This window comes from Psammomys obesus, unplaced genomic scaffold, assembly GCF_907164565.1.
Source record: "Psammomys obesus unplaced genomic scaffold, mPsaObe1.curated_primary_1811, whole genome shotgun sequence".
NCBI lineage: Eukaryota > Metazoa > Chordata > Mammalia > Rodentia > Muridae > Psammomys > Psammomys obesus.
The window spans coordinates 11,963,139-11,980,871 of record NW_026585626.1 but is presented as its reverse complement, the minus strand read 5'-3'; the positions used below and the strand labels follow the sequence as shown (position 1 = coordinate 11,980,871).

Here is a 17,733-nt window from a genome sequence, read left to right as displayed (position 1 = left end):
ATTGTATGGTTTTGGCTTCTTGGTAAAAAATCAAGTGTACGTAGGTATGTGGGTTTATTTCTGAGTCTTCAATTTGATTCCACTGATGGACCTGACTGTTTTTATGCCAATATCATGCAGTTTTTATTACTATTGCTCTCTAGTACAACTTTAAATCAGGGATGGTGCTATCTCCAGTATATCTTTTTGTACAGGATTGTTTCCAAAATCCTTGGTTTTTTATTTTTCTGTGTGAAGTTGAGAATTGCTTTTTCAAGGTCTGTAAAGAATTGTATTGCTTTTTTTGATGGGAATGGCATAGAATCTGTAGATTGCTTTTGTTATGATAGCCTTTTTTTTTTTTTTTTTTTTTTACTGTTAATCATACTGATCCATGAGCATGAGAGATCTTCCAATCTTCTGATATCTTCAATTTCTTTTTTCAGAATCTTGAAGTTCTTGTCATATTAAGTCTTTCACTTGCTTATTTAGAGTTACACCAAGTATTTTATATCATGTGGCTATTGTGAAGGGTGTTGTTTTCCTAATTTTTTCAGCCCGTTTATCATTTGTATAAAGGAAGGCTACTGATTTGTTTTTGAGCTAATTTTTTATCTAGAAACTTTGCTGAAGGTGTTCATTAGCTGTAGGATTTTTCTGGTACAATTTTTTGGGGGTCACTTAAGTATACTATCATATCATCTGTGAATAGTGACTTCATCTTTTCCAATTTGTATCCCCTTGGTCTCCTTTGGCTATATTATTGCCCTAGCTAGGACTTCAAGTACTATGTTGACTAAATTTTGAGAGAGTAGGCATCATTTTCTTGTTCCTGATTTTAGTAGAATTGATTTAAGTTTCTCTCCATTTCTTTTGATGTTGGCTATCAGCTTGCTGTATATTTCCTTTATTATGTTTAGGTAAAAAAAAATGTAAGTTTAATCTTAAGCATTTTATTAGTTGATTCTGTTGTAACAGGGATTGTTTTCTCAATTTCTTTTTGTTCCAGGTAGTTATGGGGGGGGGGCACAAAGGTCCCTGCACTCACAGATAAACACTAGGGAAACCAGGAATGAGAGAGGTGTATATCCTATTTTTATACCCAGTGCCAGAGCCAGCCAGCAGAGTCGAACGGTTCTTGAGTCGGGAGTGAGGATTAATATTAAGAAAATAAACACACAGCACACAGGAAACTTCTTAAAGGTCCAGACTCGACAGCCACAGCAAAAGGCAGGCTGCTGCAGCAAGCAGCATGTCTCAAGTCTCTGCCTCCTCCTCTGCCTCCAGCCCTCTGACCTCTTTTATTATCAGGAGTTACTTTTAGCCAGTAAAACATCTCAGAACAATAGGTTAATTTGCACAAGGAGCCTGAGGAAGAGGTGTGACCCTCACAAGCTATCCCACCTGCTGTCACAAACAAAAGGAGATGGACTTGCAAGTTCTTCTCTGCCATTAGTAAAGGCCTCCTAAAAGCCATCTCTCCACTGAGACTTAAATATCAAAGCAGGCCCCTGGAGTCACAGCTCCCTACATGTCCCCTTTTTTTATATTTTTAAAATTTTGACCATAACTTAAGAGTTATGGAGCAGAAGATTGTGCCTGTCTTAGGTTGTTTCTCTCGAAAGGTATATTTTTTATTCATGTTTTCATTTTTGGGTCAATATTTGTACATGAATTTTCATACACCCCAGAGAAAACTTACCCATCTTTGACTACCAACCTCTGCTAGGGTGGACACTGTGATATGATCTTGTGCAGATCAGCTCAGCTCACCAAAAGGCCTTCAGGCAGATTTTAGTTGTCACTGATAGGAGCGTGTTTCCTATCACAAGCCAAGTCCAAAGTAACACTCCAAAAGGGACTAGCAGGTGACTCCCTGTGTAAATTACCAAGTCTGAGAAACATTTAGAGGAACCATAGTAAAAGTCTGTCGAGCAAACAGAACCATTTGAAAGCTTAACATCTCCAAACAGCAAAACAAAAGGAGAATTTGCATAGGCAGTTACAGGGCCCCCCAAGAGTTCCTGAAGCAAGTCTGTTTTGCTCTGCTGAAAACCAGAGCCAGATTAAAGTTTCACAGTTAGTTCTCTTTTGATTTTGTTGAGGTTTGTCCTTATTAACAAAACAGTCAAGTCCAGTTTATTATATAAGAGGTTTCTCTGCATGACATCTTCTCCTAGGAGCAGAATGAAGCAAGAGCGGGGTCAGGAGCTCAGGTCTAATGCAGCTTTTCAGTCTAGTCAGGGCAGAGTTTACGGTTGTCTACAGCGGGAACAATCTTCTTTCTGGGGAACAACTCCTGCAAATCGTACCAGCCTCTCTGGGATCCACCTGGCTCCCTCTGCATCCTGTGGAAAAACACCAACATGCCCTCTTCCCCATATTAATACAGGGTCGGGGCCATGCCATAATCCAGTAATTGGATCTTTCCATTTTACTTGGGCATAATTATCTTTGGTATTAGGATGCCACAATTGATCAGCTGCAGAACGGCCTTGTGTATCCACATTCAAAAAATTTAAAATAAAGAAAGCATGATTAATATTTGGGGATATGACTCCCCCTTTTTTATTTTTTTGCAATTGGTTCTTAAGAGATCCATGGGCTCGTTTTATAATATTTTGCCCCTGGAGATTATATGGAATCCCCATTTTATGATTTATATTAATGTAAGGTATACCAATTGCAGCAAGACACTTTAAGCAATGACTTATAACATGTTTGGTGGCTTCCCCTGTTAAAGGAGTTGTCATGATAAATCCTGAAAAAGTGTCAATTGTTACATGAACATATTTTAGTTTCCCAAATTTTGGGACATGAGTTACATCCATTTGCCACAAATGATTGGGAGTCAAACCTCTAGGATTGGCACCATAATGAGGTACATTAAAATGTTCAGGGCAAGAGGAATATGATCTTACAATTTGTCTAGCGGCTTCTCTGGTAATATTAAATTGTTTTTTTAAGCTCTTGTTATTTTGATGATGTAATGCATGAGAATTTTGAGCCAATTCTTGTTGAGTTAATCCAACCAAACGTGTGGCTAGATCTGCTAAATCATTTCCTAAAAGTTAAAGGTCCAGGAAGCCCTGAATGAGCTCTAATATACCCTATGTAACAAGGCTGCACACGGCTCCAAATACTTTGTTGAATCTCTCTAAATAGATCTTGTATTTGTTTATTAGCTGTATTAACATATGTTACAGTCTCTAGGACTTGTAAAGCTTTAGCTATATAATGGCTATCAGTATACAAGTTGAAAGAGGTAGAAGCCAAATTTTTAAAGACTGCAGCAACAGCTCGTAATTCTACAACTTGAGCTGAGCCTGGCAATGTTTGCAAAACAAAAGTTTGCCCCTGTAGTACATAAGCAGCTTTTTCATTTGAAGATCCATCAGTGAATACTGTTGGAACTTGAGGTAATGGCTTTTGTTTAATTATTTTAGGAAATACAAAAGCGTGCACATTGGCAAATTGAAGAAATTTATCTTTTGGATAATGATTATCAATACATCCTAAATAATGAGCAAAAGCTATCGCCCGACAATCTACATTTTGAAATAACCAATCTACTTGCTGTTTGGTAAAAGGGACTCCAATTAAGGAGGGCTCTCTACTAAAATATTTATGAGATTATGTGCGAGCCATTTGAACTAAACTAGCCACTGCTTTATAATATGGTGTCATAACTCGAACAGGAGACACAGGCAGGTGCAACCATAATAATTGTCCTTCTTGCCACAATACAGCAGTTGGAGTATGAACAGTAGCCAAAATATATGCACCCCATTTTTTGAATAATCAATATATTGAACATGCTGCTTTTTAATAGCTAATTCTATCTTTTGCAAAGCATCACGAGCTTCTTTGGTAAGTTCCCTTTTGACAAAGGATTAGCCTCTCCTTTTAAAATGTCAAAAAGTGGTTTTAGTTCTTCGGTTGTTAATTTTAAATGGGGTCTTAACCAATTAATATCACCTAACAACTTTTGAAAATCATTTAAAGTTTTTAGGTTGTCTTTTTTTAATTGAATTTTTTGAGGCATAATAGTCTGAGGATATAATTTATGTCCCAAATACAAATAGGGTGGCTCTGTCTGTACCTTTTTTGGTGCAATTACTAAACCTAGATTTTTTAAGGCTTGTTGTAAGTGTGCGAAGGCACTTAATAAAATCCCTTCAATTTTATGAGCCAGTAAAATGTCATCCATATAATGAATAATATACACAGAAAATATGCCTCTCTAGTTTTAAAAACAGCTTGAGCCACAAATTTTTGACATAAAGTCGGACTGTTTGCCATACCTTGAGGTAATACAAGCCAATGATACTTCTTTATAGGTTCTTTAAAATTTACTGATGGCGCACTAAAAGCAAATCTTTTACAATTTTGAGGAGCAAGAGGAATAGTATAAAAACAATCTTTTAAATCTAGTATGATTTTAAAAGTATCTTTAGGTATGGCAAAAGGGGTAGGCAATCCAGGTTGTAAGGCTCCCATTAATTCCATGGTTTCATTTACTTTTTTGAGATCTTGTAAAAGCCTCTATTATTATTATTATTATTATTATTATTATTATTATTATTATTATTATTATTTACTTTTTTTATAACAAAAATAGGGGAGTTCTAAGGTGAGTTTGATGGAGCAATATTGCCGTTATCAAGCTGTTCCTGTACTAACTGCTCAGCGGCTTTAATTTTTTCAAGGGAAAGAGGCCACTGATTCACCCACACAGGATCATCTACTTTTTATGTTACTGGATCTGCATGGGGTACAGGTTGTTCAGTGACCTCCCCTAAAAATGACCCAACCCCTTTTTAAAATTTCTTGGGGCAGGTATTGATTGCTGAGCTATACCTTGTCTAGATATTTCCAATCCTGAATTAAGCATCTGATTGGAAACTACATTGTTAGGACTATAAAGATACACTCCCATATTACTCATCACATCTCTACCCCACAGATTAACAGGAAGGCCAGGGATAATGTATGGTTTAAAAGTTCCCTCGTGTCCTTCCTCATCCTTCCAAGTTAACTCATTACTACTTTGTTTGGGACATCAGCTTTGTCCTATTCCTCGTAACTGTGTAATAGAGGATTGTTTGGGCCAATGCATAGGCTACTGATCAGCAGTTAAGACAGAGACATCAGCTCCTGTATCCAATAATCCTGTAAATTTTCTTTCATTAATTTGTAACACTAGCTCAGGCCGATTGGGACCAATAGCGTGTACCCAATAAGCATCAGAGGATCCAAAATCAGCATCTCCTCTTTTATCCTTTGTACTTGCATTTTTTGTCTGAACTTGGGGGAGCAATATTAATTGAGCTAGTCTTTGACCTTGATTTATTACAGAAATTCCATTTGGAGAGTGCGTCATAATTTTTATCTCCCCTTCAAAATCAGCATCAATTACTCCAGGAGCTACTAAGATTCCCTGCATAGTAGTACTACTTCTTCCTAATAATAGTCCCATAGTCCCTCTAGGTAATGGACCATAAACTCCTGTAGGTAGGGCCTGCATCCCCATTTCAGGAGTTAATACTGTGTAGGCTGAGGAACTGAGGTCCAGTCCTGAGCTACCTGCGGTTGCTCTACAGAGGTCCTGAATGGATTTCCTTGCTGAGGGACCATGTTTTGTAGTTCCCCATAATCCTGTTGTGGGGCCTGGGGATGGCCCCCTTTTCAGTTTCCCTGTATTAAAGGGTTTCCTGTAGCATATCTTTTAGACTTATGCTCATTAGCCCAATGCTTTCCTCTTTTACATCTTGGGCATAGACCAGGTTCCTTTTGACTCCCTTCCTTCTTACTAGCACCAGGACAGTTTTTTCTTTGATGTCCCATTTGCCCACAACCATAACAATTTTTAGATACTTTATTCTTTGGGCCTTTTTTTTTTTTTTGCTGAAATAATGTTTCTTTAATAGACTTCCCCTGTAGGGCTGCAGCCATCACTATTCCTTGAGTATAAGAAGGCCCAATGTCTGAACATAACCTAATATATTTAGAAATATCTCCTTTCTTTCTAACAGTCCTCAAGGCTGCTTGGCAAACACTGTTAGCATTCTCATAAGCCAATTGTTTCACTAATAACAATCCAGACTTTTCATCACTTATAAGTCTGTTTGCTGCTTGCATTAATCTTGTCACAAAATCTTGAAATAACTCATCAGGTCCCTGACAGATTTTAGACAAATCCTCCACCTGTCTACCTGCTTGTGGAAGCTTATTCCAGGCCCTCCGGGCAGCAGTATTGACCTGAGCATAAACGGCCACATCAAAATCCAATTGCTGTCCTATTTCCCTGTAGATTCCTTCTCCAGCAAGAATGTCATAAGTTATAGGAATTTGCTGAGCTCGATTAAGTTTAGCTGTAGCTTGACAATGCTCTGCAAAATCTGACTTCCATAATAAATTATCTCCTCCTGATAAGCATGCTCTTGCTAACTGTTCCCAGTCCCCTGAGCAGAGAGCCTCAGTAGACATGGATTTCAGCAGAGCCAGGGTGAGAGGCACTGTAGGTCCATATTGGGAGCATGCAGATTTTAATTCTCTTATCTGTTTAAAAGGTATAGGAGCATGGACTTTCACCATATTACCGTGTCCATTGGGTTGCTCCAAAACTGAAAAACTATAAAACTCAGATACGTCTTCTCCATTCTGCCTGGCTTCTTGTAAAGAAGCTTGTAAAGCAGATACAGATGTTCATACAGTGGACAAAGGGAAAGGTCCCCTTGTCTTCTGGGCCATTGAAACTGTAGCATTCCCAGGAGGAGGGCCTAAGCCTTCCACCAATGATGGAGTTGGAGTGGGAGATTGAGCTTCATTTTCCCTAGTAGTTAATGCTCCATTTTTTTTGTTTATTTCCTCCAAACCATACTCCAGTCTTTTAATTTCTTTTTGCCAAGGCTTACGCTTTTTAACATGCATAGCCTGAATTGGAGGGTATCTCTCAGAATAGTACTGATCTGGTTCTTCCTCCAAGTCTGCAACCTCATTTGGATGTAAGTCTTCCTCAAAGGCTCCTTCTGGCAAGAAATTATTGTCACCAGAAGGACAATACAACTCCTCTGGAGAGGCTGTTGGTATAATATCATTTTCTCTTGAATCCTGCCATCTTTCTAACCTCCTCTCTGAGCCTGAAAGTTTAGCTTTCTCAGTTTCCTGCTGCTTATACAGACTACCTTTAATTAAGTTCCATAAAGAAAACACTAGGCTAATGCCTTGTCCCATTTTTATTTTGGGATTTACTCACCGCACCCTTTCTATTTAATGCAAGCTCGCCAAACACTGCGGTGTCCTTCACTGAATCCCTGTATCTCAAGCCCCACGTTGGGTGCCAATCTGCCGGAGCCAGCCAGCAGAGTCGAACGGTTCTTGAGTTAGGAGTGAGGATTAATGTTAATAAAATAAACACACAGCACACAGGAAACTTATTAAAGGTCCAGACTCGACAGCCACAGCAAAAGGCAGGCTGCTGCAGCAAGCAGCATGTCTCAAGTCTCTGCCTCCTCCTCTGCCTCCAGCCCTCTGACCTCTTTTATTATCAGGAGTTACTTTTAGCCAGTAAAACATCTCAGAACAATAGGTTAATTTGCACAAGGAGCTTGAGGAAGAGGTGTGACCCTCACAAGCTATCCCACCTGCTGTCACAAACAAAAGGAGATGGACTTGCAAGTTCTTCTCTGCCATTAGTAAAGGCCTCCTAAAAGCCATCTCTCCACTGAGATTTAAATATCAAAGCAGGCCACTGGAGTCATGGCGGCTCCAGACAACCCAGAAAGCTGGCGATAGATATGGTTAAAGACTGATGATCCATGATATCTGTAGGGCCAGGCCATTCCATGCACCCACAAGTAGTGCTGGAAGTGGCTAAAAGCTCAGTGACTTCTGTGGTATCTGTATGTCTGAGACCATACATCATATCCTCCTCTGGGCCCTTGAGAAGCATGTAGCCTACCTCTGAACCTATGGAAGAAGTGACCTGAACTCTGAGAAAAGTTTTGGTGTATATTCTTCCCTGTGCACAGGAAGAATAGGAAACTTTTTCCCCCCAAATTGTACTGTACTTATAATGTACCTACTATAAACTGCCCTATATCAGACTGTAGACATTTGAAACAACACTGGGTACTGAGTTATCATGAACCAGATTTCCTTCTTGTCTCATTTGGATAACTAGTCTGCTGGCCCTGGTAGTCACAGAGAAGGCCAGATTTATCTGTTGCGTTTATGTTCTTCAGTGTTCCTGAATCCATTTATTAGTCTTACTTGTTTTGGATGGTGTCTATGGTTGTTGTTGTTGTTATTATTCTTATTCTTATTCTTATTCTTATATTTACTTAGAGTTTTCAGTTTTTCTTTTTTGTTTTTGAGACATCCTCACTATGTGGCCCAGGCATGCCTGAACTCACCATTCTCATGTCTCAGCTTCCTATGTGCTGAGATTACAGCCATAAGTCACCACATCTTGCAAATGTGAACATAAGGAGCTCTGTATGTAACATTCTGTGGTGTCCTAGCTTGTTCAGAGAGGGTCCTTGCAATCTGTAGCCTAGTCTGCACAGCTGCCTGCATGGGTGCAGTTGTCATCTGTGTTCTACTTAGTCAGTGCCAATGAAAACACTGTGCTTGCCTTAAGATAAGCTTTTTTGGGGCTGCTTAACTCAGAAGTCTTATTCCCTGCTCCTACCACTCACAGGAGAACCAAAGAACCGAAAGTATAACCCACCAAGTTTTCATAAGCTTAACTTGTATGGAGTTCCAACGCCTCATTTTAATGATGGACGCATGATGGCCAAAAGTTTACATTGGCTCCATGAACTGCAAATGTAAGTGTGATTATACCTGGTTCAGATTTACTCTTCCTCAGAAATTCAGCTCAGAATTTCAATATCAGGAAACACTAGTAAATGCAGAGAAACTGGAAGGATCGGTGTTCAATGGGGAATTATATTAATTCCATGAATTAATAGTACTGTATTTTTACTGATTTGATAGTGACCATGAAGGTAACAATGTTTACATAAAATATATAAATAAAAGCATGGGTTACTGGAAAGACAGTTTCATAGGAAAGAGAGGGCAGTACACACCCAGGTGTGGGCATGGCTTTCTTCAGAAAGGATCTTGCCTAAATGCCTTTACAATGTTTGTACATATGACTTGGGTGGATCCTGAAGTTCTACCTCAAAGGGTTGCTAAGGAACTATTTTTCTCTCCTTCCTCCAGTAAATCAGACTACAGGATCCTAAAGGAGCACTGAATAGGACAACATCTGATAAAGTACATACATGGGTCACAAAGGTTGTGCAAGAAAGCAAAATGTGTTTCTGTTTAAAGATTTATTTATTTAGTACATGTGTGATATGTGTGGGGATCCTTGGCCCCAAGACATAGTTTCATGTAAACATTTATAGTTTCCGTAGTGACATTCTTTGAAATAAGCAGGTTACAACTGGGAGAGGAGTAAGGCTGTATACGGTTAGACCTTAAGTGTGGTTCCCTCTTATTTTAGCATTCTTATTTGAGACATCTCTACATAAAAGGAAGGTTGAAGGTCTGTAGTCAAGATTCACAGTAAATGCTGTCAACTGTGCTAGAATTCTCCATTCTCAGCTACAGAAAGACTTCAGAACCAGACTTTGGAGTGGGGTGTACTTTTCATATTCCTTGTCTTTCTGTCCTGGCTGAAAACATTGTTATGTTTTTTTTATTCACATTGCCAAAGTGTTTTATTTTTCTCCCCTCTCCCCTTTTCTTGTGCTGAGGATTGAACTAAGCCTCATGCATGCTAGGCAAGTATTTTACTGAGCTGTATCTGCAGACTGTTAGATCCAAAAAAATCTTCTGGGCAAATGGATAACTGTGGTATCTATTATCATACCAAAGTGTCTTCAGTCCTGTAGACTCACTCAGTACTTCTTGGCTTCTCTTAGCTCTTCTCACACTCCTCTCTCCCCCAAACTTCTTCAGCTCCTTGTATTCCCTTGCTCCAGCTTTTAATTCCTGTGTAACTCTGCCCTTTTGGCTGTCTACTCTTTTGGCCTCCTCTCTCTTGGTCTCCTTTTGCCTGAACTCTCTTCTCTTCCTTTCTCATTCTCCTTCTCTCTCTTCTCTCATTAACTCGTTCATTCTGTGGTTTGTGTTTAGTCTACTAATTTCTCTCCCTGCTCTGGACTCTTCCAGATGCTTCCATCTATATTTTCCCTCATATCTACAACAAAAACATTCTGTTTAACCATACTTTGAATTAGTCATACCCCTACTTTATATATAGACCATGCTGTATTATCTACCAAAAGTATTTTTTATAATTAAGCAGTCATAGAAGCATCAGTACATGTAGAATTAAACACTGAATGTCTTTTGAGACTTGTTCATTGAAGGCACAGTGATATTATGATACTTTTAACTATGTGAATATTTTACAGCCAATGACATTTAATAATGACAAGTTCTCATTTTATAGGGAAAAAGGAGCTAAAGTTGTATCCAAAAGAGTTGATGACTTCAGAGAAAGGTTTCATCACAAACTTGGAAGAGTTTTAGACCCGTGAGTTTGAACTTGAGGCCTTGCCAGCTCTGTTGCTTCTGTGTTGAATGGTCCTCTTATCATATGTGTAGGCTTGGTGCTACACACTTGGGAAGTAGAGGCAGAAGGGTCAGGAGCTCAAGGCCACACCCTTAGATATATTATTAAATTGGAGGCCAACCTGGGCTACATGGAAAAAAAAACAAATGTTGGTCTATGTTTTACCAGATTGTTTTTGTTGAATAAGAAAAATAATTTCTCCATTATTCATCAGTGGAATACTTTCTCTGCCTACAACACTTGGGCTTCCAGGAGACAGTGGACTTATACAGCTTTGGAAAAGAGGGAGAGAGAATTCTGTGTAGAGCTTTATTTCTAGAATATAAAAAATAAAGTGTTGGCCATTTTTTGCTTTGAATCCCCCTTCTCTCTCTTTCTCTGGAATGGTTTGTAGGAAAACCTTCAGCCATTGTTAATGCAAATGAATGCCAAACTCTTGTGGTGCCTTTCGTTTGATTATCACAGTGTGTTCATAGGTGAGTGTAGGTTGCTAAGGGCCTAAGGTGAACATGTGTCGTCTGGTGGCAGGAACTTTAACTAAAGGTCTGTGTTTTCTTACAGCATTGCAGAAACTATGAATGTTCCCCCAGGCCACACATTTGGAGTTTGCCTAAAGCCTGAAGAATATGGTAAATATGTGGATTTTCTACTTGACAAATAAACACATCCCATTAAAGAAGTGAATTTCTTAGAGAAACGATACCTAGACCCTGGGTGTGACTTTTTCGAGTTTCTTTTACTCCCAACCTCCATGCTTTTAGCCTGTGTTGAAGTATCTGAATTGACCCTGCACCCTCAAAATCCTCCTAAAGGGCTGGGCTCTTGTTACTGCCTAGCTCACTTCACCTGGAAGCATACTAAATAAACTTATTCCTATTGAAAAACATCCCCAGAAAGTTACACTTTTACATTCATCATAGCTATAGATATATATGTACACGCACACACACATACAAGTACATTTTTTCCTGTTGTACTGGGGATTGAACCCAGGACACTGGGCATTCTAGGCACAGCACTCTACCACTAAGCCATGTCTCCAGCCCCTTAAAGCTTCTGATGCTAAAGCATTAAAACTTTATAACATTAATGATACATAAGAAAGAATTTTTTTCGTATTATGTTTAAACTAATGCAGTTTGAAGGCTTCATAATTAATTCTGTAAGTTGACTTTTACTTAAGAAATAAATATAAACTTAAGCAAACTCAATGAGATAAGGGAGCTTTTTATTTAGTTTAAATATTGTTTTTACATCTTGGCATGGCAAACTCTTGGTGTTTATTAGAAATGCAAAATCTGGGCTAGCAAGATGGCTCAGTGCCAAACCTGAAGACCTGAGTTTAGTGCCTGATTCGACCCAGGACTTTGCAAAATGTGAGCAAATGGCCTACTACTAAACTATAACCTTAGCCAAGAGAAGTCTTTTCTCAAAAGTCACACACACACATTCACAGAGATAGAGAGATAGAGATAGAGATGGAGAGGGTGGGGAGAGATCATAAGTACTCTGTTGTACACCAACATCATTACGAACCACTCTCATCAGCCAACCAGCAAATCACCAACGAATCCATAGGTGGCAGAAGACATTTATTAAAAGGACTTTCTTTTAGCTTGTCTTTTAATCAAAACAAAACAAAACAAGTTTCTCATGGCTGGCTTCCAACTTGCTACATAGCCAAGAAGGGCCGTGAACTCCTAATTCTCCTGGCCTTCCATGTACTGGGATTATAGGACTGTGCCAACATACCGAACTTTTGTTTTGGTTCAGTTTCATTGTATAGTCCAGGCTGGCCTCAGGTATATGTTAGTTTGCTGTCTGTTGTGATGGTAAATACCATGACCAAAAAAGCAACTTGGAAAGAAAGGGTTTATTACAGTTTACATTTTACATTCCACTGCTTAGGAAAGCCAGGACAGAACTCAGCTCAAGAACCTGGAAATGGAAAACCAAACAGAGCCCACAGAGGAATACTTCTTACTACCTTGCTTCCCAAGGCTTGCTCAGCCTACTTTCTTACAAGGCCCAGGACTGCCTGCCTGGAGATGGCAGCATCTACAGTGAACTGGGTTTTTTACATTGATCATCAATCAGCAAAATGTCCCACAGGCTTGCCCTCGGGTCAATCTGATGGAGACAGTTTCTCACGGTGTTTCCTCTTTTCAGATAACTTTAGCTTGTGTCCAGTTGACAAAACATTACCCAGGACAAGGTAGATGTGGGCGCCACACATCTTTGTTTTATAAATGATATAAATAATAAATATAAATAATTAAGAACAGAACAGTCTTTGTTTTATAAATAATAAAGAACAGAAAGGCTTAGAACAAGCTCAGTGGTAGAATACTTGTCTTAGCATGCTTGTGGACCTCGGTGGAGTCCTCAACACTGTAAACATAAAATAACTGACGTACTTCAAAAGGAAAGAAGTATACTAGTGTTTAGTAACATAGTGGGTTTGATTGATTTTCTTCCCTCCCTCCCTCCTCCCTCCCTCCTTTCCTCCCTCCCTTTTCCCTCTGTCTCTCTCTCCCTTTCTTCCTTCCTTTGTTGTATTCTGAGATAGGGTTTTACTATATAACTCAGACCACCTTGAAACTTAATATGTAGCCTAGTCTGGCCTTGAACTAATGTCCTTCCTCATTCAGCCTCCTGAGTGCTAGGGTTACATGCGGAATCCATAATGCCTTACTTGGGCATTTTTCATGAGCAGAGACATGGAGGAGGGGAGATGGCTCAGTAGTAAGAATGCTTTCTGTGTAAGCCAGACATTCTGAGTTTGAATCCCTAACACATACATAAAACGCCAGGAATAGCTCTACACGTTTGTAACTCCAGCATTAGGGGTCAGAGATAGGTAGGTCCTCGAAGTTTGCTGACAACTGTCCTGAGAACGTGAACTGCTCATCCACTGGCCTAAAGTGATGAATAGAGAATAGTAGCGGAGTATAACTGAAGTTTTCTGGCCTCTTGCATGTACTTGCATGGGTACTACACCTTCACAAACAAACAAACAACAAACAAACCGGAAACATTAACTTTTAAAAGTTAATTGCTTTACACACCTTTTTATACACAGAAACATTCTGCATAATATAATCAAAGTGAGTTGAACATGATGTGCACAGCAGCCATTCCAGCACTTAGGGGACTGAGAGGATTGCCATGAGTTCAGTCAGGCCAGCCTGAGCTACATGAGAATGAAAGTAGTTGGGAGAAGCACCAGCATTAGATATAACTGTTTTTTTTTTTTCACCTGGAAAATACCTTTTTTAAAAATTTTTATTAATTACAGTTTATTCACTTTGTATCCCCCCTGTACCTCCCTCTCTCCTCCCCTCCCAATCCCACACTCCCTCTTCTCCACTCCTGTCCCTCTCCCAACCCACCGAAAAGGGAGGTCCTCCTCCCCTTCTCTCTGATCCTAGTCTATCAAGTCTCATCAGGAGTGGCTGCATTGTCTTCTTCTGTGGCCTGGTAAGGTTGCTCCCTCCTCTGGGGGAGGTGATCAAAGAGCAGGCCAATTAGTTCCTGTCAGAGACTGTCCCTGTCCCCATTACTATGGAGGCCACTTGGATACTGAACTGCCATAGGCTACCTCTGTGCAGGGGTTCCAGGCATCTCCATGAGTGGTCCTTGGCTGGAGTATCAGTTTCAGAAAAGACCCCTGTGCCCAGACTTTTAGGATCTGTCGCTGTCCTTGAGGAGCTCCTGTCCTCTGCAGGTCTTACTATCTCCCACTTCTTTTATAAGATTCCTTGTTCTCTGCCCAAAGTTTGGTTATGAGTCTCAGCATCTGCCTCGATAACAGAGAATTCTCAATAGAGGAATATGGAATGGCAGAGAAACACTTAAAGAAATGTTCAACGTCCTTAGTCATCAGGGAAATGCAAATCAAAACGACTCTGAGATTTCACGTTACACCCATCAGAATGGCTAAGATGAATAACCCAAGTGACAACACATGCTGGAGAGGATGTGGAGAAAGGGGAACTCTCCTCCACTGCTGGTGGGAATGTAAACTTGTACAACCACTCTGGAAATCAATCTGGTGCTTTCTTAGACAGTTAGGAATAGTGCTTCCTCAAGATCCAGCTATAACCACCATGTATCCAAAATGTGCTCAAGTACACAACAAGGACATCTGCTCAACCATGTTTGTAGCAGCTTTATTTGTAATAGCCAGAAGTTGTAAACAGCCCAGATGCCCTTCAGTTGAGAAATGGATACAGAAATTGTGGTACATCTACACAATGGAATATTACTCAGCGATAAAAAACAAGGAAATCATGAAATTTGCAGGTAAATGGTGGGAACTGGAAAGGATCATCCTGAGTGAGGTATCCCAGAAGCAGGAAGACACACAGGGTATATACTCACTCATAAGTGGATACTAGACGTACAATATAGGATAAACATAGTAAAATATGTACACCTAAGGAAGCTAATTAGGAAGGAGGACTCTGGCTAAGATGCTCAATCCCCATTCAGAAAGGCAAAGAGGATAGGCATCAGAGAAGGGAGAAAATAGGGAACAGGACAGGATATGACTGTTTTTGTTTTTTCATTCCTAGAGGTTGCCAGGTCTCTCTGCCTCTTTATGTCTCTTGAAACACTATGACCATATTTTAAATTCACACACAAGATACCTTTTTTCTTAATAGGAGTTGGCGATCTCATCCATTACAGAGTTCCAAGTGATTATCTTCGTGGGAAGGACCGCCAGAGAGCCCTGATTGCAGCTGCTCGACACCACTTGAAGACATTCAATCACCAGCACTTTGACAGTTTGCTGTTGGCTTTCAAGCACTATGACAAGGCCAGTAGTCTCAGAGCCGAGGGGGTTATGATGCATAGACAAATCCCAGCATTCTGATGCAGATGGAAATCAGCAAACTCTGGTTCATGGGTCATATCCACCTCATTACTTGTACTTTTAAGTGATGTTTAGTTAAAACACAGCCATGACTCTCTCTCTTTGTGTGTATGTATTTTTATTCAAGCCTCACTCCCTCCTTTCTTCCCAGCCCCACCTTCATACTCCCTTCCACATACCCTCATCCCCTTACCCTCAGAGAAAGGGAGTCCTCCCATGGGTACCAACCTATCCTGTTACAGCATGTTACAGCAGGACTTCCACTGAGGCCGGAAAAGGTAGCCTAGCTATGTGATAGGGATCCAAAGGCAGGCAACAGAATCAGAGATAGCCCTGCTCTAATTGTTTAGGAGACCCATATGATAACCTGCTCATCTGCTACATTATGTGTAGGGGTCATAGGTTCAGCCCATGAATGCTCTTTCATTGGCAGTACAGTCTCCGTGAGCCTGGATGGGCCCAGGTTAGTTGACTCTGTAGGTTTTCTTGTGGTACTCTTGATCCCTCCAACTCCCTCAATCCTTTCTCCCACTCTTCCACAAGATTCCCTTAGTTCCAATGTGGGTTCTGTCATTCTGAGTTTGGCTGTTTCCACCAGCTGCTGGATGAAACCTCTTAGAAGACAGTGCTAGGCTCCTGTCTGCAAGCATAACAGAGTACCATTAATAGTGTCAGGGGTTGGTACTCTTCCATGGGCCACTTGGGCCATGTCATTGGTTGGCCATTCCCTTGATCTCTGCCCCATCTTCATACCTGTAATACTTGTAGGCAGACAATGTTTGGGTTGTATGTTTTGTATGTGGTTTGGTGTTTCCCTCCCTACACTGGGAATTCTGCATGGCTACAGGAGATGGCCTCTTCAGGGTCATATCCTCCTTTGGTGAAAGTCTCAGCTACAGTCACCCCCCTAGATTCCTGGAAGCCTCCCCCACTCCAGAGATGACCCCCAATGATTTCTGTTCTCACTCCCAGCCTTCCCCCTCCCCATTCCTGATCCCCACTCTTGTTCCTCTCCCCGTCCATCTCCCACCCAATTCCCTCCCTCCATCAACTTCAGATACCGATTTTATTTCCCCTTCTGAATAAGATTCAAGCATCCTACCTTGGGCCGTCCTTATTACTTGGAATCTCTAGGCCTGTGAATTGTAGCCTGGTTATTCTGTAGTTTATGGCTAATAATCACCTCTAAGTGAATACATACTAAGTGAATACATGTGTGTCTTTCTGGGTCTATGTTACCTCACTCAGGATGATATTTTCTAGTTCCATCCATTTGCCTGCATATTTCATGATATCCCTGTTTTGAATAGCTGAGTAGTATTCCACTGTGCAAATGTACCACATTTTCTTTATCCATTCTTCTGTTGATGGACATCTAGGTTGTTTCTAGATTCTGGCTATTATGAACTATGAACATAGTTGAGCAAGACCTTGTGGTATGGTAGAGATCTTTTGAATATATGCCTAGGTTTCATATAATTGGGTCTTTAGGTAGAATTATTCCCAAGAAACTGCCAGCTTGATTTCCACAGTGGTTGTATAAATTTGTACTCCTACCACCAATGGAGGAGTGTTCCCCTTGTTCTACATCCTTGCCATCATGTGCATGTGTTGTCACTTAAACTTTTATCTTAGCCATTCTGATGGGTATAAGATAGAATCTCAGAGTTGTTTTGATATGCATTTCCCTGACAAGTAAGGATGTTGAACATTCTTTAGGTGCTTCTCAGCCATTAAAAATTCCTCTGTTAAGAATTTTGTTTAGCTCTGTACCCCATTTTTTAATTGGGTTATTTCTTTTGTTAGTGTTTAATTTCTTGGGCTCTTCATATGTTTTGGATATTAGCCCTCTGTCTGATGTAGGGCTGGTGAAGATCCTTTCCCATTCTATAGGCTGCCATTTTGTTCTATTGATGGTGTCCTTGGCTTTACAGTGTCCTTTAGCTTTTCAGTTTCATGAGGTTCCATCTATTAGTTGTTGATCTTAGTGCCTGAACTAAGATCAGAAAGTTGCTCCGTTCAGAAAGTTGTCTCAAGAATCAATACATGCAAGGCTGTTCCCCACATTCTCTTCTATTAGGTTTAGTGTATTTGCTTTATGTTGAAGTCTTTGATCCACTTGGACTTGAGTTTTGTGCAGGGATTTATTTGTATTCTTCTACAAGCAGACATCCAGTTAGATCAGCAGCATTTGTTGAAGATGCTTCCTTCCTTCCTTCCTTCCTTCCTTCCTTCCTTCCTTCCTTCCTTCCTTCCTTCCTTCCTTCCTTCCTTCCTT

The 17,733-nt window shown here is 40.2% G+C and overlaps 1 protein-coding gene across 1 annotated transcript in view; it reads left to right on the top strand.

Annotated features, from left to right (window-relative positions):
* Positions 1 to 17,733, top strand: part of Efhb (EF-hand domain family member B) — a 93,685-nt gene that overhangs the window by 44,200 nt on the left and 31,752 nt on the right. Inside the window, 4 exon segments of the mRNA XM_055614778.1 lie at positions 8,684 to 8,813; positions 10,454 to 10,537; positions 11,138 to 11,205; positions 15,244 to 15,398. Coding sequence (XP_055470753.1) covers positions 8,684 to 8,813; positions 10,454 to 10,537; positions 11,138 to 11,205; positions 15,244 to 15,398 — 437 coding nt within the window.